This window comes from Pygoscelis adeliae, unplaced genomic scaffold (assembly GCF_000699105.1).
Source record: "Pygoscelis adeliae isolate BGI_AS28 unplaced genomic scaffold, ASM69910v1 Scaffold77, whole genome shotgun sequence".
In the NCBI taxonomy this organism is placed as follows: Eukaryota; Metazoa; Chordata; class Aves; order Sphenisciformes; family Spheniscidae; genus Pygoscelis; species Pygoscelis adeliae.
The window spans coordinates 1,819,326-1,842,131 of NW_008825216.1; the positions used below are offsets into that span (position 1 = coordinate 1,819,326).

The following is a 22,806-nucleotide window of genomic DNA, read 5'->3' on the forward strand; positions in this document are numbered from 1 at the left end:
GCCAGCTCCCTCAGCACTCTCGGGTGGATCCCATCCGGCCCCATAGACTTGTGAGTGTCCAGGTGGCGTAGCAGGTCATTAACTGCTTCCTCTTGAATTATGGGGGGTTCATCCTGCTCACCATCCCTGTCTTCCAGCTCAGGGGGCTGAATACCCTGAGGATAACTGGCCTGACTATTAAAGACTGAGGCAAAGAAGGCATTAAGTACCTCAGCCTTTTCCTCATCCTCGGTGGCAATGTTCCCCCCCACATCCAATAAAGGATGGAGATTCTCCTTGGCTCTCTTCTTGTCATTAATATATTTGTAAAAACATTTTTTGTTGCCTCTAATGACAGCGGCCAGATTGCGTTCTAGCTAGGCTTTTGCCTTTCTCATTTCCTCTCTGCATGACCTGACAAGACCCCTGTACTCTTCTTGAGTTGCCTGCCCCTTCTTCCACAAGTGGTAAACTCTTCTTTTTTTCCTGAGCAAGAGCTCCCCGTTCAGCCAGGCCGGTCGTCTTCCCCAACAATTCTTCTTACGGCGTATGGGGACAGCCTGCTCCTGCACCTTTAGGACTTCCTTCTTGAAGAACGTCCAGCCTTCCCGGACCCCTTTGCCCTTCAGGACTGTCTCCCAAGGGACTCTTCTCAACCAGTGTCCTGAACAGGCCAAAGTCTGCCCTTCGGAAGTCCATGGTTGCAGTTTTGCTGGCCCCCCTCCTTACTTCACCGACAATCAAGAATTTTATCATTTCATGGTAATTACATGTAGTAATACTCTTAGGTACAAGCACCAGGTCAAGATGCTTGTCATCAGAGTAGTACAAATAAGATAATCTTATTCTTAACAAGACATAAAGAGAAGTTGTGTGTAAGAAAAATTAGCCTTTCCAACTATGCTATAGACAAAATAAGCAGGCACAATTTAAATTAATTATTCTTTCTCAGTTTATGAATTCTAAATTGAGTGCTTGACACCAGTGTGATGTATGTAGAAGATTATGGTAGAAGATTAAGTTATGTAGGTAGATTAAGAATAACAACTTAAGTAACAAAGTATCAAAGGCTAATTATTAAGTTCCAAAACATGCAATACCAGAGATCAAGAATTATACAAGGCATGAACATGCTGATGCCTGAAAAAGTGGTTTATGATGAACAAGTGATGTATGTGAACCCCACAGATGACTCCTGAATTTTACAGAAATAATTTAATGAGAAAAGTGGATGTTTACATCTCATCACATTCAAATTCGTCAATACAACTCCAAATTTTCAAAAAGAGTTCTCTTAATGCTATTTTAAATAATACTTTTCCAGATTCTAAAAAGAGAAAAAATATGATTTAATATTCTTTTCTTCCAGGTCCTTCTCTCAGTTATTTCCATAACTGAGTTAGCTATACAGAGCAGAATTGCCTCCTTTAGTGCAGTCTGGACAGCAGAATTCTGTGGAGTTCCTAAAATATATAAAATTAAAGTTTTGCATTGCAGACAGCAAAATTTTGTCTTGCAGGGACTGGGTTTGGGAAAATAAAGGACACTGAATCTGCCATAATCAGAATGTCTACAGAAATCTCATATACAGAGTCTCATACACACTCCTTTCTTCTGTGCCTGAATTCTTCAGGAGCTGCCTTCCACTTTTTCCTTAGGATCTAAGATGCACCCACCCAAATTCCCCGCTAACTGAAACTGAGTCAAGGTGCATATAGGATGGAATAACATCATTCTCATAGTATAAACTCATTTATAGACAGAGCAAAGACAAATTAACTTATACAAAGCAACTTTTCACACAAGAAGAAAGTCACAGTAAATCTATCGTAAAGTTATAAAAAAAGTCAAGCCTTCTGACTGTCTAATCACAGCCACATCTGCTTTAATATTTACACAAAGTGCACTAAAACCTGCAGACAATTACAGCAAATGTTTGATTAAGTCAATGACATTTTTGTCAAAACGACATAGGATTTGTCCTTCTCTAATAGAACTGAGTCTCTAGTAATGCTTACTACAGGACACTACAGATATTTTAGTGGCATGGTGCTTCTAAATAATACATACATATCAAATCTTCCCCAAACTGGTGCTGTCCAATATGCTCAAATAATGAAGATAGCACTGGCAGGAGAGCAACTGTGGTATAATTAATGATTTGTGTAATTCCCTTTGGCTGGTTTCTGCTGTGTGTAAACTGGCCTTGCTTAAGATTTTCCATTGTTTTCTCCAGATCCTCAGCAGCATTGTCCAAAAATGCTCTCAATGCCATCTTAACAGATTCCAGACCAGTTTTCATCACAGTCCTGTATATAGCATGCAAAAAGAATGAAAAAGAATACTCTATTAGACAAGTAAGGAATAAAGCCTAGTCTTGGTTTATATGAAACAGATAATAAAGAACTGAAGAAAAATCTTTCATCTTTTGATATTGTTGAATCTTGTTATAGGAGAACAACCTCCTGAAAAAAACGTTTCATGGATATCCTGCAGAACACAAGGATATTTTATCTGGTTTCCCGTTGAGAAAATAAAGTCCTTTTAAACTTATAAATTAAGTAATTTATTTGCCTTCAGAGGGAAAAAAAACACCTAACAAAAAAGAAGAATGAGTAAGTCTGCAATTTATGACTCTAGGAAGAGAAGAACTATCTCAAGCTAGAACTCAGAAAAGTCTTCCCAACCATGACAATCATATTTCTGCCTCCAGAATAAGGGCATCAGAAAGAAATGACTAAAAACAACCAAATCTGTTTAAAATAAAATAAATAAATGCATTGATTACATATCGATAACACCATAATCAGGTACGTAATGGTATAATCCAGGATAATTATTATCTTATTTGTTTTAACTAGCTCAATTACAGAGATCCTTTGTTTAAGGAAAGTATGCATTTAGGCATGCATGAAATAAATCCAGGTGAAATTCTTTTGTAAATTGAATAACAGTCCAGTTTGTTTGTTTGTTTGTTTGAATATATGTGAATATATACACAGTTTCAATGGCCATATTTTCAAACTTCCATGTAACCTCCATGAATCTCTTAATCCCCGTCTGGAGCTATTTTTACATCTCTACCAAGAGCTAAAGTAGCAGCCTCTACCTATATCTGTATTCCATCTGTATGATTGCATAGAGCATGGACAATTTATGACAAAAACCCAAGATATTGCAACCTAAAGGATTACCATGCAACAGCAGAGCCATATTAATCAACCGTGATCATGACTCTACCCCATAGCAAATGGAAAGTAAAATTCGTTCATTTAAGCCACTGCAAAGATACTGAGAAAAAGAGCTACCTGCATGTAATCCAGTCAATTCTTTGAGAGTAAATGCAAAGTGAAAAAAGTTATCTTAAATTACCATGGAGGTAGTTTAACCTATCATGTTTTGTTTCACAACTGCGAAGATCTAAAAGTCAACTATCAGCACAGATAGTTGACTGTACAGTTAATGAAAAGCAACACATTACCCTCCAATATTTAAAGACTATCTCATCCATAAACCTCACAATGGCTCAAGCAGCTCAATTTAACTTAAAAGTACCACTGAATTCAACGCAAAGGGTTTTTTTTGTTCAAATTAGAACCCGAATTAACTTTGCAACAAAGACTTTCTATGAGACAGATTTACTGCGCTCCATGTCCATTTAACTCTGGAATTCTTTGATTAAACAGTGTAAGCAAAAGAATGAAGTATTTCTGATGTTACTGTGTTCTTGGGATGGTCACACGATTAAAACCAGATGAACTAACAGCCAGCAGTTCCTGGACACCATTGATCCAAGCTGAAGTTGAAAGTGTAACCTACAAATATTGTCCTGCCAACTCCTAGTAATTAACCAGTAATTCACCTACTTTGCAATGGGAATTCTTTTCAGTACTAGAACTTCTTGAGTTTTGAAATTCTGTAGCCTTACACAGGTAGCCCAAACCTGGCTGCACATTATTTTCTTAAGTTATTTTTTTCATACTTTAGAAAATATATTCAGTATTACCTCGCATCCAAAGTCTGGCCCAGTATGTGAAGACAGTTGACTATTGATGTTGCATCATTTCCTAAACAGGGAGGAAAATTATCCACCAATTAAGCTGAGTATATTGTATAGCATACCTACACTCTGCTAACTGTATCTCTGGTTTTAAATAAAGAGTAAATGACATAGCAGAAGAGCAGTTGAACTTCTGCATAATTTTAACATTCAAGTTAAAAAACATGCAGTTTGTTTTCTTAGCCTTGTTTACACGAATGCAGTAACTAGAGGCAGTAAAGCATCTCTCATCAAATAGCTGAGGCAGTCAAGATGGAAGCACTTAAATGTGGGGTTAATTAGAGCTGCAGTGTATTGTCTGGTTTTCATTTAAGATCTATAAATTTTGCTTTAATTGATACAAGTTTATCTGAACATTTATCTTCCCCCTCTCAGTAACATAAAAGCTGTTAACTTATGCAAGCTGCTATTGCAGGAAGAGAACATTTATATAAAATGTCATCAAAAAGGTTAGCTCCCTGGTGTTACCAATAGGTTGCAGCCATTTAGAGCAGGATCAGGTGTGGCCCACATGAGTAAGTCTCTGACATAATATGCATCTCCCATAATCAATTATTTTTTCACCCTTGTGTATGTAAAAAGACAACTTACACACAACATGCCCTGTATGCATATGTACATCCCAATATGTTGCCATGTACAAGTCACCTCTAAGTTCACTTTTTAAATCCAGGACAGATTTAGGCTACACAAATTTGACCCACAGCTTATTTAATATATTTATTTAAAAAAAAAAAATCTAAATCTCTGCAAAAATGAAAATACCTTTTCTTGCTTCTCCACATATTTAAAGAAGTTTCTCAATTAAAAAAAAAAAAAAGATGAAGCAAATTGAATGTTTAAGGTAAGATAGATTTCTGAAAATACTGTCATCTGCATACAGTGTACTAAACTTTCTCACTGGTGGTTATTTCACTTGAAAATATAGGCAAACATACAACTAAAATTAGTAACTGGTTCAGTGAAATAGAGATTTAAAAAGATAAATTGCAAGGAAGGAGTGGGAGGTTTATTGCAGCACTGAGAATGTTGTTATATGCTATCAAATTAGGAGGTATTGTTGTGGTGTTCATCTACAGTAGATTAAACAAACCTGAACCACAGCTTCCATGGCTGTCCCTAGCCAGGCAGCACCACCTTCTTTGTACTGGCACTGGTGGTCATGCAATGATATACTGAACAGATGAGAAAGCTGAGGTGGCCTAGAAAAATCCTACCAAAAAAACACCCTGAAAGATTTTTTTGTCAACTCCTATTTTTTTTTCCTTACTATTTTACTGCTCTGGTGATATGAATGTCAGTGCTAGTGAAGAAGGGAGTGCAGGACTGTGCTAATGACAGCAGGGATGGAGGGAAGTACTCAAAGCAACCCAGACTTAGACTGTGGATTAGACCATCGTGAAATAGTATCTTAACATTCGTCGCGCAGGTGTGTATACGCTGCATGCTACAGCGCAGTATAGAGATGCTCACTCCAGTTCCCTGAAAATTTACATTGGCCATCTATTTATACCATGTAGACACATTTCAAGAGCCATATATTTATCAGGAATCAGGTGCTTTGTATGCTGCAACCAGATGGAAGGGTCAGAAATTCATCTACTTATTCTGAAAACCAGACAAGCTTTAGGCATATCCCTGTAGCAGATACTGCAGTGTGGTTGGTTCCACAGACTGGGATATCAGAGCAGAATTCAGTGACCGTGATAAATGCAGCCCCCCTCAGTCTAAACTGATTGACATACTAGAGTTTGGCCAGTTTTATCAATGTAACACTAAAAACAGACTTTCAAAATTATCATGAAACTTGTTTTCTGGAATGTGTCCTTCAGGAAGGATTTGTTACAGAGTCCTAGAAAATGGAATTTGCTATGAAAGACAGGTTTAGGTTCAATGACATTCTCTGTCTTGCTTTTGTTCAGTGTCATGAATTTAGTTGTTTTCACTGTGTTTCTAAAACAAAAACCCACAAAAAAGAGTATTTTTTAATATTTTACCTTAAAATGCCACAGTTAAAACTCAAAAAAAGTCCTTTTAAATCGAACATTTCAAGAATCAGTTTGCTTCCAACCTGAGGTCAGAAGTCAATTTCAGAAGGCCATCTTTTTTTAAACTGAGTTATGAAACCTAAAATGAGGGGTTTTCTAATGAAACTAGTTTTGTTACTATTGCAAATATTTCACAGTGTATATATGTACCTTCATTACATTAAAAATATTCTTTTTTTATTAATTAAAAATTTCTTAGTTTTCAGAAGCCTGAAAACTAGATACAAAACACTCCGATGTAGAAATGAACATGCAGTAGATAAAATTACGTTACATCATGAAAGGGGAGCAGGTGATAAGTACAATTGAATAGGATGAAAACTGAAACAAAAGCTGTTCCTTAAAGAAACTCTTCACACAACTCAAAACAATAGAAGCTGGACATATGCAAATACTAAACCACATGAGTTCAAGAGGTTTTAAGGCTAAAAGTATCCCAGGAGCTAGTATAGGTTGATGGCTGGATCACCTTTCAGCATGTATTACAAATGCAGTTGATCCCGTGAACTGCACAACTGAGTTTCTTTAATAATCTGTGGTGCAGTCCTACTTATTTTAGAAAGCTGTATTATTATATCAGGAGGGAAGAACTGTTGCTGTATTGCGAAAGTGCTATGGATATTGATTCCAGGATGCCTCACTGGAAGGACACTTATAAATTCAGAATGTCATCAGGCAGAGAAAGCCTTCTGTTTCTTTTTAGGAACTCCTCTGATTAATTTCTCTAAGTTCCCAAAAATGAGTGAGCAAAACCAGGCCTTTCTTATCTGATGTCTTACCCAGCTAATTTTTGTTTCCAAGTACATGGGTCTGTATTACCGATATGAAGATTTTTTTTAAAAATTACTTACATACTTATATAGAAAGAATGCCTTATGGACATTTAAACAATATAAAAAGTGAATCAGACTAGTCATATAAATTTGTTTTTTAAATTGAGAAAATATAAATTCATATGCTCAGTTCACCAAAATTATTCACTAAAAACTTTCAACTTCAGCCCACTAATAATAATGAAAGTAAATCAATACAGTCTTACTGGTGCACAGCTACAGCTCTCAAACAGTAAATTATTGGGGTAAAAATCTACTTTCACAGTATAAAGAAATAATAATTCCATGCTGAATTACAATTCCATAATCTCAGTGACACTCAGATATCAAATGCTATTAACTGTTTAAGTTCACTCTGGAAGACTTGCATGCTTAATTTCCCATTTTATCAAGACTTGTATATACAGCTTAAGCTACATGACTTTTACTAATGACTTTCATACATGCAGCTGTATCTTCAGAAGTACCATTCAAATTCACAATAATATAAAACATCTATATAGCAAAACCTATATAGCATTTTGCTTTTTGTTATAGCAAACTCCCCACTATCCATAAAGGTTATTATCGAGCAAATCTTGCTCATTCAAGATGCCTCCAAAACGTACAAATAACTTTCTAGACCCCAGCTGTGCTCAGAGGCTATCCTCATGAGCATCGTCCCCTCTTCTACACAGGCATTGCCTTTGCTGGCGTAACTGCAATTATTTGATCACGTTTTCTAACATGATGTAATTCACTGACAAGGTAAGGCAAACTGTAAGATGACTTTGACTTGAGTTAGTAGGTCCACAGTAAATGACCATGCTCCAGAATCTTATGGTGACCTTGTCATAAGTGATGGGAAAACTACAGTACACTTCTGTGTTGGCATAAAGATTTTTGTATTCTGTTAGTTACTGCACACTAGGAAAAGAGTTAAAAAACAAACTGTAACCATAGTAAATACTCATCTGATCCCATCTAACTTATCTCCTTCTACCACTTGAACCCAGCCAAACAACAGGAAGTAAGCAAGCTGAGATATGGAACGGAAAAGATCTTTTCTTTACTACTGAAGAAAGTTACATTGACTTAAGATTTTTAACTTCAACTGTTACTCATTTTAGAAAAAAAGTCAGAAAAACAAATTCACACAATAATGAAAAAGATTTGCAAAATTTTAATAGTATACCTGAGCTAGTTCATTCTTTGAAGAAACAACCTAGGGTATAAACCAGAGCTTATGTGTACGTTTGTGACATACTCCACCCTTCAGAAAAAGCTGCAACAATGCCACACAGCTGCAGAAATAACTCCATTCCTCCTATGATCTTTTGGCTTTACAGGCAAATCCACTCAGCTCATCCCAAAACATACTTAAAAGCGATATCCCAAAATAACTTCCGATCTTTCTTCTCAGTTTAATGGTTTTCATAATGGTCTGTAAGCTTTTTAAACACCACACTGCTGCAGCAAGTGAGTTCCTTCCCTTCAAATTGAATGAAATACGTAGGAATTGAGTTAGATGCATGTTATCTTAATCAAATTCTAATTCGCTAGATAATTACCCAATCAATCAGGTATGTTCATGGATGCTGAAGTTTGCAATATATCCACCATAGAAGCTATATATGCATAGAATGTACTATTTCAACTACCCTATCATCATGGCATAAGAAAAAATTGCAGACAAAATGACTGTGCCACACGTTGCATATAATGTATACACTTGATACAGACTTCAAATTGACTTCAATTAAGTGATTTTCACATGGCATAAGACAAACACTGAGCTCCTGCTAGATTCACATAATACCAGAAAGATAGTACACATGCGTATGTGGAGTCAAGCACATCTGGGAATATCTAAGAATTCTACAGAACATAACTAAGCATTTCAGCCCACTACAAATTTTCCTTAATGACTTTCCAATACAAATGTGCAGTTCTGATGCTCTGTTTTTCCCAAAAGATTTAGAATAAAATAACAAATTAGTAATTATAATTAACTCAGCAAAATTCTTTGGTAGGATAATGAAATCCAGATATTAGTTAAGACACATGGAAAACTAAACAAAAAACCCCAAACTGACAACTACAAAAGCTTTTTATTCCATCTAATAAATTCTGTGATCTACCAGCCTAAACGATTAGTGGTCTGTGAAGACCATGCATTTCAGCCATGCAGCCATGCAGCATGCAACAAAGCAGCACATAACACAATGCAAAAATGGCAAAGAAAACCAAGTGATGGCCATGCTAGTATTTGTCAAGGGTCTCCTTACCAAACAGTGAAATCCTATGCCTGACAAGAACTCCAAGTTTGCAGAACAGGCTGAAGACAAAAGGAAAATAAAAGAGAAGAGAAGGGAAAAGGAAAAAAATAAGGGGGGGGGGGGGGCAAAAAAAAAAAAAAAGGGGGGGGAAGAAAGAAAAAATAACAGCTGATATATGAGCAGGAAAAGCAACATGATGTCACGCAGAAAGAATCAATTATCTGAGCAGAATGTGGGACAGAGTACTAAAGAAAGAGTTTTTAAGTGCATATCCTTAACAAACATGGTTAAATAAGCACATATTATAATTAAAGAAACAAAAAAAAAATTAAAAGCAAAGCTAATTAATATAAAAGCGTCCTATATGATAACCCACAAGGAAATAACCATCAAAGCTTTAAGAAGTAAAATGTGGTCAGTGTGCTATTCCGGATACCACTGACAATTTGAAAACAAAAGGTGAGGAAATCAGATTAATTGAAGTGTTTGATGGCAAATGTTTTAACTAGTCCAATTTTGATCTTGTCATCTTGAACACAGTGAGAATTTCTTTTCAAATACATTGCTTTTTAAACACACTTAACATGAGAAATAGCCTCTTACATGGTTAAAAACCAACAAAAACAGATATGATCAATGATTTCATTTCACATGTTGGAATTACTTCCTGTGCTGATGAGCAGTGCCCCGTTCAGAACAATGCAGAATGAAATTTTTTGTTAATTCACAGAAGCAGAAGCACACTGCCCTACCCAAACTGACCTGGCCTCCAGATTTAGGAGGGGTTAGCTCGATCTTCATGATCCAGTTCAGTCTGAGAATTTTCTCCGAGAGCAACATCAATTTTGGTGTTATTTTTTATGCTGCAAAACCCCTCATCTGCTATAAATGACATGAACAATATCATGTCATTTTATTAAGCTATTTAATTATTAGGCACACAGGCTAGTTATCAACCTCCGATTTAAAAGCAAAAGACACCATAAGCATGTCTGCACAGTTTATGGATGAGATCTGAACATGTTGTTCCATTGACAGACAAGAGCACGGTGCCAAATGGAAACATTTATGTCCAGAATCAGAACAGCCAGGTTAATGTAGTGTTGAATCCAGCTAATTAGCCAGTGCACAGTGATCCACTATAGCAACAGCAACCGCTGGTTTAGAAATTAGTCTGGTTGGTGCATGTTCAGGGATCTCTGTTCACTTTTTATTCCATGAGGCAGACATATACTATATATTCTTTTATGAGGATCCTGGTTCACCCAGTCCAACAGGAAAAGCTGTACAGAAGCATGTTAGCATCATATAAATCTTGTGTCCATTCTAACGAAGACATTAAATAGCTCACAATCTATCTTATTTTCTAACGTACAAATGTTACTCAACTGACTATAGCATTCAGCAGATGCTATGTTTTCACAAAGTCAGACTGAACCTATCATCTCCGGTGTTAATTAGTTTAGGTTAAAGAAATAAATAAATTAAAATGTCCAAATGGCCAGTACTTATTTGATGTCCAGAACTAATTTTATACAACTGCAGTAGTACAAGGACTTGTAAGATGGTGTAATGGATGAGAAATGCAAAAAGCCCAATCCTGAAGAGGCTGGTTACATATAAGATGGAATATAATGCCACCATATTTCAGGAAGAGGTCTGACCCGTATTTGCCCATGAAATAGATCTGGATTTAATGTATTTGCTAAACATGGAATGGTTATTGCACTTAATAACACTGTCACTGCATTATCAATACCCAAAAATATACTCTCCCATAGCTTAATGAATGTAAGCTTATCTTCATTGGAAAAAGAAAGCAGCCAGGAACTGACCTTAGCTTGAAGAAAATCCTACATATGAATTGCACTCAAACTAATCTAAAGGGAAAACTCAACAGAAAATCCAAAATTCAGCTTTGGCAAACTCCCCACAATACTGTAGGGGAAAAAAAACCACAGCACAAAAAAAATGTTGGGAATCTACTAAAATGGCCCAAAACAGCCCTTCAGGAAATGGATCATATAATGTAGTTTCTATAATCTTTGCATCTTGACAATTAAGAAATAAACTGTTCAGTAGCACTCGTTATAGCTATCATTCATCCAAGGCTTCCTTGCATGTGTTTTCTTCTCTTTGGCTGACACTTCTGGATAGCAGGTAACTCAATTAAGTATGGCAGCAGCTCTGATCCTTTTGCTGGGCTACATGTTCAGGAATCTCACACAGCTAGACAGCATATGTGTAGAAGTCCTGAATCTATGCAGCATGTATGCTGATATATCCATGTTTGACATATTCCAGAAGTATGGGGTTTATTGGCATGACTTTACAACTGTGAAAATATTGTTATCCAGAACATTACAGACAGAAAGCATCAGCTCCTAGAGTGGAAAATTATCTAGATGCATGCATTTTGATAGAGCCTTAATTCTTTGAAGAATACCATTCAGCCAAGCTGCCAGATCAAATTAGACCATGAGATGACACAGGGTCAAGACAGCCATTACTTACTTATGCTTAGTCGCTAGAAACTTCACTCAGTACTCACACAATCTTGCAACCCCCGCATGTCTGTAAGACCATCAATTGGCTGTCATCCTCAAAGAACAGCAATTCAATTTTGCATGGTTCAGTACCCAATAACAGCCAAGAATGCAACCATGATACCTTTACATTACAGGTATGCAGTTGGTCCTGTGTGAAGCTTGCAGTCCACCTTACTAAATGGGAAATACGGGTTTCAATTCAATCAGAAGTGAAATTAAGTGAAAACATATCTTAGAGAGATGGTCTAAAAAATGGATAACTTCAGACAAAGGGTCAAGCGGGTATTTCTGTCATACTAGTACTGTTATTACTATTTAGAAAACCAAAGAGCAGAAAGAATGCAACTCTCTCATTTTTACTTTTTATCGTGGACAGCAATAATGATACTTACTGAAACACAGTTATATAAGTAAGTTTGGCTTTTAAATCTATCACAAAATTTTGCAGGAATAATGATTTTGGTATATACCTATTTCCAACAGTGAAAACTGATACACAATAGTATAGCCTGTGCCACAGACTGTGCAACTGATGTACTGTTGTACATAATGCTAAATTTAAGTTCCCTGCATGCTAAAATCATCACCACTACCTTTAAAACAGCATATAATCATAACTCTGTACTCCTCTCTTCATTTTATACAATGAATTTTCCTAACAGAAAAAGAAAGTTCAAAAAGTTTAATTTGTGTGTTCATAAAAATATTTCTCTGCCTCCCACTTCTCACTTTCCCACACTCAACTGCTGCTGTTTAAAGAGAAACACACATATGCATACACATTAACAGTATTTTAAGTTTTACCTTGTCACCATTTCTTTCTCTTTATTAGAGGCATGACCTCCACTGCTGAGAGGCCTACTTGCTGCAGATAAGAAATACAGGCGATGATTTTTAAAATACTGATCAATCAAAGGGAGCACAACCTGAAATTACATCAGAAAGAAGTGGTTATCCGAGGGCTTTCTTTACTATGTTCTGTATTACTCTTTGTAAGTCACAACTAAAGACAGCAGATTTCAAATGTGTTTTCTGTTTTAAAATCTCTATGTATTTTTTCTTTAATGTCTATTCCTCTTTGAATTTATTTAGTATTCAAGGCATTGAAAATGTCATCAGGAAAGGCAGCAGAAAATATTTTACATTATCTCTGGGACTTGATCTGTGTGTTTTTTAGGAGGAGTACAAAGCAGAAAGTATAATTTCATTTTTTCTCACAATTTAAGATTTTTCCAGTACCACATACCCAGACACAACTATTGCTGTTCATGCCTGTTAATGTAGACTTCAGAAAAATTCACCTACAACTGTCAGCGCACTAACAGCACTTAATTCTAGATGCTATCAAATAAAATTCCCAAAACATCCTCACTCATTAAGGGCTTGCCCACAGAAGTTTTCCTGTTTACTTCATGTGGTGACCATTACTCAGTGCCCACTGCACATGTCAGCCAGGAGGAGATCCAAAATAAACAGCCAGTAAGAAAATCTGAAATTGCTTCCTTTTTGGAGCATGGTTCAAAAGAAGGTGGAAGGCTAGCTTCTGAGTCAATGAACTTGGCAAATAGTACCACAAGGAAGTACTTTAAGGTATCGAGATTACAATTTACTCCAAGGATATCAGGGTTAGAAAAATGCTGCAAACAGCTGCCTTTGCTTATTCACTACTGAATTCAAAAGGCACTTTGAATATGCAAACACCATACAAACTTTTGCATGTGAAAGACACAAGCAGATTTTCTTAATTTATACTGTATAAAACCTTCTTGACACAAAAACGAGAATTGGGCTGACAGGAATCTCATGACTTTCAGCAAGGCGAAGTGCAAAGTCCTGCACCTGGGGAGGAATAACCCCAGGTACCAGTACACTCTGAGGGCTGACCAGGAAAGCAGCTTTGCAGAGAAGGACCAGGGGGACTCTGGACAGCAAACTGACCATGAGCCAACAATGCACCCCCACTGCAAAGGTGGCCAACAGCACCCTGGGTTGCATTAGACAGAGCATTGTCAGCAGATCCAGGGAGATGATTCTTCCTCTCTACTCAGCACTGGTGAGGCCACATCTGAAGTGCTGTGTCTGGTTCTGGGCACCCCAATACAAGAGAAACATGGACATACTGGAGAGAGAGGCCAGTGAAGGGCCACAAAGATGATGAAGGAACCAGAGGATCTTTCAAATGAGGAGAGATTGAGGGAGCTGTGACTCTCTAGCCTGAAGAAGAGAAGGCTCAGGGAGGATCTCATCAATGTGTATAAATATCTTAAGGGAGGGTGTAAAGAAGATGGACCCAGGCCTTTTTCAGTTGTGCCCCGTGACAGGACCAGAGGCACAAACTGAAACACAGTAGGTTCTGTCTGATCATCAGGAAACACTTTTTTTACTGTGAGGGTAACTGAGCACTGGCACAGGTTGCCCAAAGAGATTGCGGAGTCTCCACCCTCGGAGATATTCAAAAGCCATCTAGACATGATCCTGGGCAACCTGCTATAGGTGACGCTGCTTGAGCAGTGAAGTTGGACTAGATGACCTCCAGAGGTCCCTTCCAACCTCAGCCATTCTGTGATTCCGTGATGGAGACATCAGCGTGGTTTTAAAACAAGGAAAGAAATAAAGAAGGTGACACTGACAGATACATAGCTGTGTTAATTCCAATAACTATTGCTCACATTTATCTACCTGAAGATTGTAAAAGGGAAAAATCTTCAGAATTAGACTAAGCCAGTAAACAGAAAATGTAGGGAGGTTATGAATAACATCATATGAGCAGTTTCATATCATGGAGCAAGGAAATAATGAGAATAAGAATATAGTCCTGTAATTTTTTCACATCTATACTTCATCCTACAGTATACTCAAGCTATTTTTATTACTACTGTTTTTAATTAATAATACAATGAATTTAACACAGAAAAGTGCAACTATAACAACAATAATCATGTTCACTAACAAATAACTTTCTCACTTCAACTACTTAGTACGTTGACAAAGAATAAGCAAAGATATACTGTACTTTGGCAAAAAACTTGATTTCTTGTTCATATGGGAAGTGCTCTCCTTTGCCTCTGCTGCCACCATCTGCAGAGAGAAGAAAATTAAGCTCCCTGTCATATATCCTAATTACAGTCTACTCTGCATTTTTCTTAGAAAGTGTACACTATTAACAAATAAGACTGGTCACCTTTAGATGTAGATTTAAGATACCACAAACAGTATACACACTAGTTAAAGTGGCATTTTATTACTATGTCATGAGAAGAAAAGTTACAGCAAATAAAATACGTAAAGAATAATTGTCCAAATCTTCATAAAAGTGTAGACATCTCATAGTCCAAAGAGATATGGATATTTTTGTGAGATGAAAATCTGGTCCTATGTTTGTATTTTTCTAGTTATTGGTGACAATTTAGAAGCCTGAACTCAGATTCTAATGGAACACCTTTCTCCAGTCATTCCCAGGAGAAACAGAATTACCGAATTTTTACTACTTATTTGTGGACTTTGTCTAAAGAACAAAATTAATGGTTAGAACTACCCAACTGAAATTAAAATTGCTTCACTTCCCCCATTACTATAAAAATCAAATACTCTTTACAGACAATCTGGTACAACTCCCAGACTATTTATCCTTTATTTATGATCTTCTTTTTACTAATCCATTGAGGGACATGAATGGTATTTGTTCCACCAGTGTTTCTAGTGTTTCAGTATTGATTCATTATCATTCTTGCAGTTATGCCAAATCTATATAATTAAGTAGAATGAAGCCATGATAATCAGGCATTAGCAGCAGAAGTAACCCAATGAGTTATCAAGGCCAGACTTTTGCTACTGTAAGTAACCATGGCATATAATAATTCATAAATTTGATGATTTCCGCTTTAAAACTAGATAGGCTTTTGGATGAGCATTGATTTATTCAATCTCCCTGCTGTTCCTGCCATTAGTACCGTCAATTACAGCATCTATGTCTAGACATGAAGCACAGTATATGTTATGTGGCATTGCAACTCCCATGGTCACACAGAAGCTGCATCTGGCCAGGTTTTTTAGCTTTTACTGCTCATATAAGAAGCTGACTTGGGTCAGCAAACTTTTCTTTTTTTTAACAAAAGCAGATCAAGTTAAATCTGTTCCTTCATAGCACTGTTGACGAAACACATGCTCGGTGTTTGTGAAAGAACATTCCCATTCTGGGAGTTTGTTAAAGAGGTTTCTTTACTCAACTTCCTCCTCTAGAGAAAATTTCAGAATGGTACAAACGACTGGTTTAATTTGCTCTGTGAAAAAGGGATTACATGTGAGTAGTAAATATTAATGTGCACATGAGAGATTATCAATTTGTGTTCTTTTTCAAAGAACGAGTGTTCTTTTTCAAAGAATGAAAGTCATTATAAATTTTGGCTGAACACTTTTCATTTGATGAATGAATATGGGAAACTGGAATGAATATGTGAACTACATAACTTTCCAAAATTCATCATTTTCATCAACTATAGGAAACTAGAGGGAAAACTCCTAGTCTAAGAATGTGTCATTTTCTTGAAATTTTCTAGTTGTTTTTATAATACCAAATATCTTAGTTAATAATTCTTAAGAAAATGCACAAGGAGTATTATACCAAACTCCAGAATGTACTGATGGGCTTCATCCACGTATCTTATAAGTTGCTGAAGGAAACTGTAGGCAAAGCGTTTCTCAATGGAAGGTGTGTCTAATTCCAGGTCCTTAAGTCCTCTGTAAAAAGAAGCAAGTCAATTTTCACATGTGCAGAAGGAATCAAAGCAGTCTTACCTCTCCATGTAGTCTGATGCCATTTTCTCTAGTAATGATTAACTGCTTATTAATATAAGAATTGTTCTGTGTTTGAAGTAAACAGTACTCTTACACTTATTTAGGTTTTGAGCAATTTGTTAAGACACAACTCAGATTTCCCCAGTAGAAGGTTACAGAAAAATGAGATTAGTCAATCAGATTAATCCAATATCATTGTAATTTCTTTCCCTCACTTGTAAGGCATTACTGTCTTATTTTTCCCTCCAGGGATTGATTCTTGGGTGAGGGAGTTTTGAAACTGCCAGAATAATTTGATTTAAACAATCAAACCAGAAGTAAATCTAGTCTCCCTCATCATGACTTTTCCCCAAAAGTCTGTTTGTAATGAAAAACTTCGAATAGCTATGTAGCATTTGTGAAAAATCAGGGGAAAACCAAAACAAAGCGATGGAATTGCAGTTTACCTTTTCCAGTATGTTCCATCATAGTTACTAGTCTGATATGAAAAGCGTATCTTCTTTCAACAAGTATGAATCTGCAGAGAGTGGTTCCATGATGCAGGCTGATGTCTGTTAGCAACAAGCTGGCAATGACATAAGCCTTGATTCTACAGGATCAGGACTTTAATGACGGCACATGAAGAAACTATGCTTAACCAGCAAGGGAGTCATTCACCCCACTGTCAGAGGCACCAAGTACATTAGTACTCAGTTATTTTGCAAATTTTATCTGATCAAGGACTTTCTCAATGCATAAGGGGGTAATAAGAGGGAAGCCACAAACAAGAACACATAGAGACATAAATCTGGTAGACAAGGGATAAAGGAGACAATGCTGGACACCAATAGCCTCCAGTTACTAATTAATGGGCCATTAAGAAACTTCAGACACAACTTTGCTGAGGGCCACCTGGATTTTGTAACTCATAAAAGGAGGGGACATGAAGAACATGAGGATTTGGAATATTCGAGGCAGGTCAGTGGACTACACAAAGTAATGATGGAGTGTGCAGGGGAGGAGGATCGAGGAAGAGCAAAGGGGAGAAAAGACAAAAAGGCGTATAGAAGGGGCCAGTCACGTGTAAACCACAGCCTGTCAATACAGTTATCTGACTGAGCCCTGCACGTCATCACTAGAGTCTGTCCTTCCTTCTTATTAAATCCTTTCTTAACTATCTCTCTGTGTAATCTCACTCACTATTCCATGTGCATGTGTGTGCTGTGAGGAATAAGTGCCAGCTACTGGTAAGACCAGCATGAGTGGATACTGGGCAAACAACTGGAGTCAAGACTTGGGGTGTAGGTGCCCCCAGGCCTGTGGTGCCAGCAACAGGAGTGAATGAGGGTCTCAGCATCAGTAGTTGGAGATGCCATAGCTTTTGGGAATGTCTCTATGGGTCCTACAGACTTTGAGTCCAGAGTGCCAGCTACTGCAGGGGACTGGTGTGAGTGGATTTGGTACTAGCAATTGGAGTCAGACAGTGGGGGGGGTAAGGCACCCTTGGTCTGTGGTGTCTGCAACTGGAGCAAATGGGAGTCCCAGTTGCCAGTCACTGGGGTGGGAATGCTGTGTGTCCCAAAAAACAGCTAATATGGGGTGGCAGTGTCAGTAAGGCGAGTGAGGGGCTCAGTGCCAGCAGCTGGAGTGGGACTGTGGGTCACAGGCCATGTGCCTGAGTGCCATGTGCTTGGCAGGGGGCAAGTGTTTGTATCTTCCCTAAACCCGGCCTGCATGAGGGTGCACTAGACTAGAATAGTCACTGTCAAATAAAAGACTGGAAAGAAATGCGCGCAAGGCATATGTGGCCGAATGTCAAGTGGTAAGCAGACCAAAGAGAAACATGAGTCAGATGCTTGTTTAGACAGCACAGTGGTCACAGGAGCAAGCAGGTACATTGAGTTTAACTTGATAGAAAGACCTGCATTTGACTAGCACAGGAGGATGTAGATGTGGCACGAACTATTTACTAGGTCATGGGTGTGTCCAAGTTAACAATTATCTTACCATCCCTCTCAGCCTTTCACTCCTCCAAAAACCAAAAGCCACTTTTCACTTGCGTTTAAGTTAGACAGAAATAAAATGGATTAATCAAAAAGGAACATGTAACCTTGAATACAGCTGAGGAGTCTTTTATCATTTTGACAGGGGATGAGAAAAGAAACCTTTGCTGACTGACATCCTTCTTTGTACATCCTACTCCACTGAAGGAAAGGAAGTTGAATTATTCCAGCTACCCTGAAAGATTTTACCTAGAATTATTAGATTAGCTGTGGAACTCTATAAAGGGGCTGAATTTCATAAGTGATATAAAAGAAAGGAAGTAGGCACATTTTAAGTAGATGTGCTAGGCTAATTAATTCACAATGATTACTTAAATCCATCTCTGTGACTGTTTCAGTCACTTACTAATGTTCAAGTCATACAAATCTCAGATATGCTTTCAGCCTTTCCTAGTGACTCACATTTCCTAAGCCATGCTGATGAGGCAGACAAGTGTCCAATTTAATTAAAATTTTATTCACGCTGCATTTAGTAGGTAAGTATGTCATACTAAAACCAAAAGGAATTATGCGTGTTATTCAGCAGAGAATGGCATGTATACGTACTGAATTATGAATGTTCTGTTGATTACTACATTTATCCACTATTATTACATTTACACTGTGGATTGTTTAAAAAATAACTTTAAAACATAACTTTTCACTTTTAAAATATTTTAACACCACTACAAATTAACTCAGTTGAAAGAAATGAGTAATAGATTTCAGAAATAAAACTGTCTTTTCAAAGCAATTGCCTAGAAATTCCTATAGAGAGGTGCATGTGCCTGACCTGTAATGAAGACTTAATAATTATACCTCTTGTAGAAAATTAACAAGTTCACTAACAGTTGGATGCATGGAGACACACCAGGAAGAAAAAGCATGCTGCAGTGTTGAGGGGAGAGGCAGAAGACATGCAGAGAATCTGGAGAACTCTGCTTGTGCCTTCCCAAAACCCTGCTACTAACTCTGTAATCCATCTCTTCCTTACAGTGTTCTATACAAAGGAGCTCATCCTTACTCTGAGGTACTGAAACCTAAAAATGACCATAGATTTTTCTTTTAATTAAAAAAATGTAAAAAAAAAAAAAAAAAAAAGCTACTGAGGAGTATTAGAAACCTTCTGTGACAGTAATACTGAACAGATAATTACCTGGAGACAACATATCCATTAATCTGTAGAAATTTCAGAATATCCTGTGCCTTTTCTCTGTCCTTGGCTTTTTCTTTGGCTGTGAGTGTATCATAAGGAACAAGAAGAGGATGGTTGCCTCCTCCTACTATGGAACATCAAGAGAATTAAAAAGCAGTTAAAGAGTTATCTGTTGACATTGTAAGTCTCAGTATGTAAAAGCAGTGTCATAATAATACATAACACATTACAGTAAAATCTAGTCTGAAATAACAACAATGCACTTTTCTGTTTCTTTACACAAACCTAAAAAATATTCAGATAGAAATTTTAGATGTGGCAGCAAACATAGTTCTAACATAATCAATTGCTGCAAGTATCAGGTAAATATGTTGAACCTACTGCAAAAACTCTTGAAGAAGAAAAAAGTGCTTAACTGTTACGAACATATATTATAATTACAACTTCATTTAATGAAACTGAAAATATTTCAATAAATGACACATCATTTTATAAGAAAACCAAGATATAAACAAATATATAAACATATACAGAGTCCTGCTTTTAAACATTCTGATGACAGCAAAAAGGGTTCATGGAGTTTAACAAGATATATGCATATCTAAAAATATATGTAAGTGATACAGTTCTACTTTATAGTAATAAATTAAAGACAGAAAATTAGAGTACATTATTCAAATGTGGTTCAGACAACTGTCCAATCTGATCAAAAGAATGCTGCCAAAACAGAGAAGTAAACAGAATAAACTGCATTTGTATTGCTTACAAATAGCTGATGTATTGATACCTCTCTGAATGTAGATAGTTAATTTGGCAGGAAAATAAAGTTGCTATTATTAATATAAATACCTGTATAAAAAGCAACATTCTTAGGATTTCACCTTCTAAAATCACCATCATACAACAGAACACAATAAATTCCTAGGATAATTGCTACGAAACCCCAGGAAAATGTAAGGGTAACGATCAGACCTATCTCAGAAAAAATACTACAGCAAGTCTCTAGTAATAATATTTAAAAAAGGAACAAATTCCCTCTAGAAAATATTGGAGACATATCCTTAGATGATTTTGTAAGCCACATATTCTAAAATTTTCCATTAGTCCTGCCTGAATCCGTTTACGTACATGCAAAATGGTAACCTACTGGGCAAGTCTGACGTTTGGGTTTTTTTGTTTGGTTTGGGTTGGGTTTTTTTTAGGAAGCCTTTAACTTTGTGATGATTGGGTTTTGTTCTATTACCACAAACGTGACCTAATTCCACCTTATTACACCTAAAGACAGACATGCAAAAATGCATATAAGCATAGTAAGCATACATGCCCTATCTATGTAAGTCATTAAGACTGCAATAGATCATTCAATTACAATTATTACACACAAAGTGTTCAATGAAGGGGAATGACACTTGGAATTTTTGGGTGGCCAACAACTTGTGTATTTGAAAAGACTTAAATGAAAAATAGGAGTATTCTGTATCTGAAGTGTGCATTACTGCTCTGTTCTTTACACATGTATAAAAAAATATTTCAAGACTAGCATATGTATATACTGGAGGAAAAACCCCACACTCCTGAGGGCCAGGTTTTGCTCAGCTGACAAATACATCTACCTTTCACACAAAGAAACTCTCCATCAGAAGCCTCTCCATTCACTATAGCCACCTCTAGCCTTCTCAGTACTACACTCCTTTGCACAACACTACAAATACTATACAGTGTTCTCATTGAAGTGCTGCTCAGAGGCAAAAATCTGCTTTCAAAGCTGTCAAATACAGTAGATCCATTTAAGTATCTAGTCCTCCTGTAGCCTACGATTTCCTGGACTTAGCCCGTCCTGCCACTACTTATCCTGCAGAAAGTTTTCAAGAAAAGGCTATAAAAAATAAAATAAAAGCTGTATTAAGGGGAAATAAAACTAAAGGCATGGAAATTCATAGTGATTTATCAAAGGCACTTCCAGGTGGAACTTTACTTTTTCATAAAACCTTAACTACTGTACCTTTGCTGGAAGCTTACAACTAATAAAAAAAGCAAGCATACAATTTAAAAAAAAAAAAAAGGGCCAAGTTTGGTGCATACAATTAGGCTTGACACCTTCGGTAAGACAAAACCCTAGCTTCAGTCATTTGCAAATGAGAACTTGCTGTTTCTCCAAATATTGTTTCCTCCATGTGCAAATATAATGTTATCTGCAGGAAAAAAATTTAGCTTTAACACAAATAAAGAAATTATTTTAACACAGAGGAAAAACAGTAGGTTACACAACATATAACAAAATTTGTCATTTAGGTAAGCAGAGATCATGGAGCACATGCAATTTTTATGTGGAATCAAGAATCTGCTCTAGGTTTGTCCACTTGTCAATTCAATACACAATACGTGCAGTTCTTAGTAAACACCCTTTTAGATCTACCTACAATAAAAGAAGTAATTCAAATGAAATCAGGACCCACTGGACAATAGCCTGAAAGATTAATGCTAGAAGGAAAATGTATTAATGTAGCTTAAATCTATTTACAGGCTTTGACTTCTCTTCCTTTGATATATTTGAATTGGTGAACTACTTCAACAGGAACTGTTACACTCAGTACTATAAAAACTTCCAGGCACTAAAAATCACAAAATATTCAATTAAGAATAGATACTTTGTTGTTTCTTCTTTGTTAATTTAAATTCACTGTTCCTTTTTTTTTTTTGCAATCTGTTTTCTCAAATACATGATCTAAGCTAGTAACAGAGAACTTAAAATACTGTAAATACCTATAGTTAATATTACCTTTTGCTTCAAGCTCCATTTTCTTTTTCTTTGCCCATATGTTATGGTAGTTTTCGGCCATCATCTCAGCCATAGCCTTAAGAAAATGGAGAGCTTAGTGATACGTGTCACAATGACATCTTGCCACCCCCAAGAAGGACAATTTTCTGGTTGATATTAAATAATGAGTTTTGTTCTCTGGGAGGTTCAATACAATTACACTGTAATGGTTCACGGAAAACAAGAGGTTTTATTGAAAAATTATGATATAGAATTTGGGTAGGATGGGTATATGTATAGGAATTAGGAACCCTGTGCTGAAGAGAAAACTGTTAATACGAAAAAGGAGG

General features: G+C 36.7%; 1 protein-coding gene across 1 annotated transcript in view; it reads right to left on the reverse strand.

The window, feature by feature from the left end:
- RYR2 (ryanodine receptor 2 (cardiac)) overlaps positions 1 to 22,806 on the reverse strand; it is a 338,959-nt gene that overhangs the window by 94,463 nt on the left and 221,690 nt on the right. Inside the window, exons 59-66 of the mRNA XM_009329215.1 lie at positions 22,478 to 22,553; positions 19,699 to 19,822; positions 16,349 to 16,464; positions 14,741 to 14,805; positions 12,532 to 12,653; positions 9,188 to 9,237; positions 3,986 to 4,046; positions 2,050 to 2,288 (exon numbers count right to left, since the gene is read on the reverse strand). Coding sequence (XP_009327490.1) covers positions 2,050 to 2,288; positions 3,986 to 4,046; positions 9,188 to 9,237; positions 12,532 to 12,653; positions 14,741 to 14,805; positions 16,349 to 16,464; positions 19,699 to 19,822; positions 22,478 to 22,553 — 853 coding nt within the window. The remainder of the gene's footprint in view (positions 1 to 2,049; positions 2,289 to 3,985; positions 4,047 to 9,187; positions 9,238 to 12,531; positions 12,654 to 14,740; positions 14,806 to 16,348; positions 16,465 to 19,698; positions 19,823 to 22,477; positions 22,554 to 22,806) is intronic.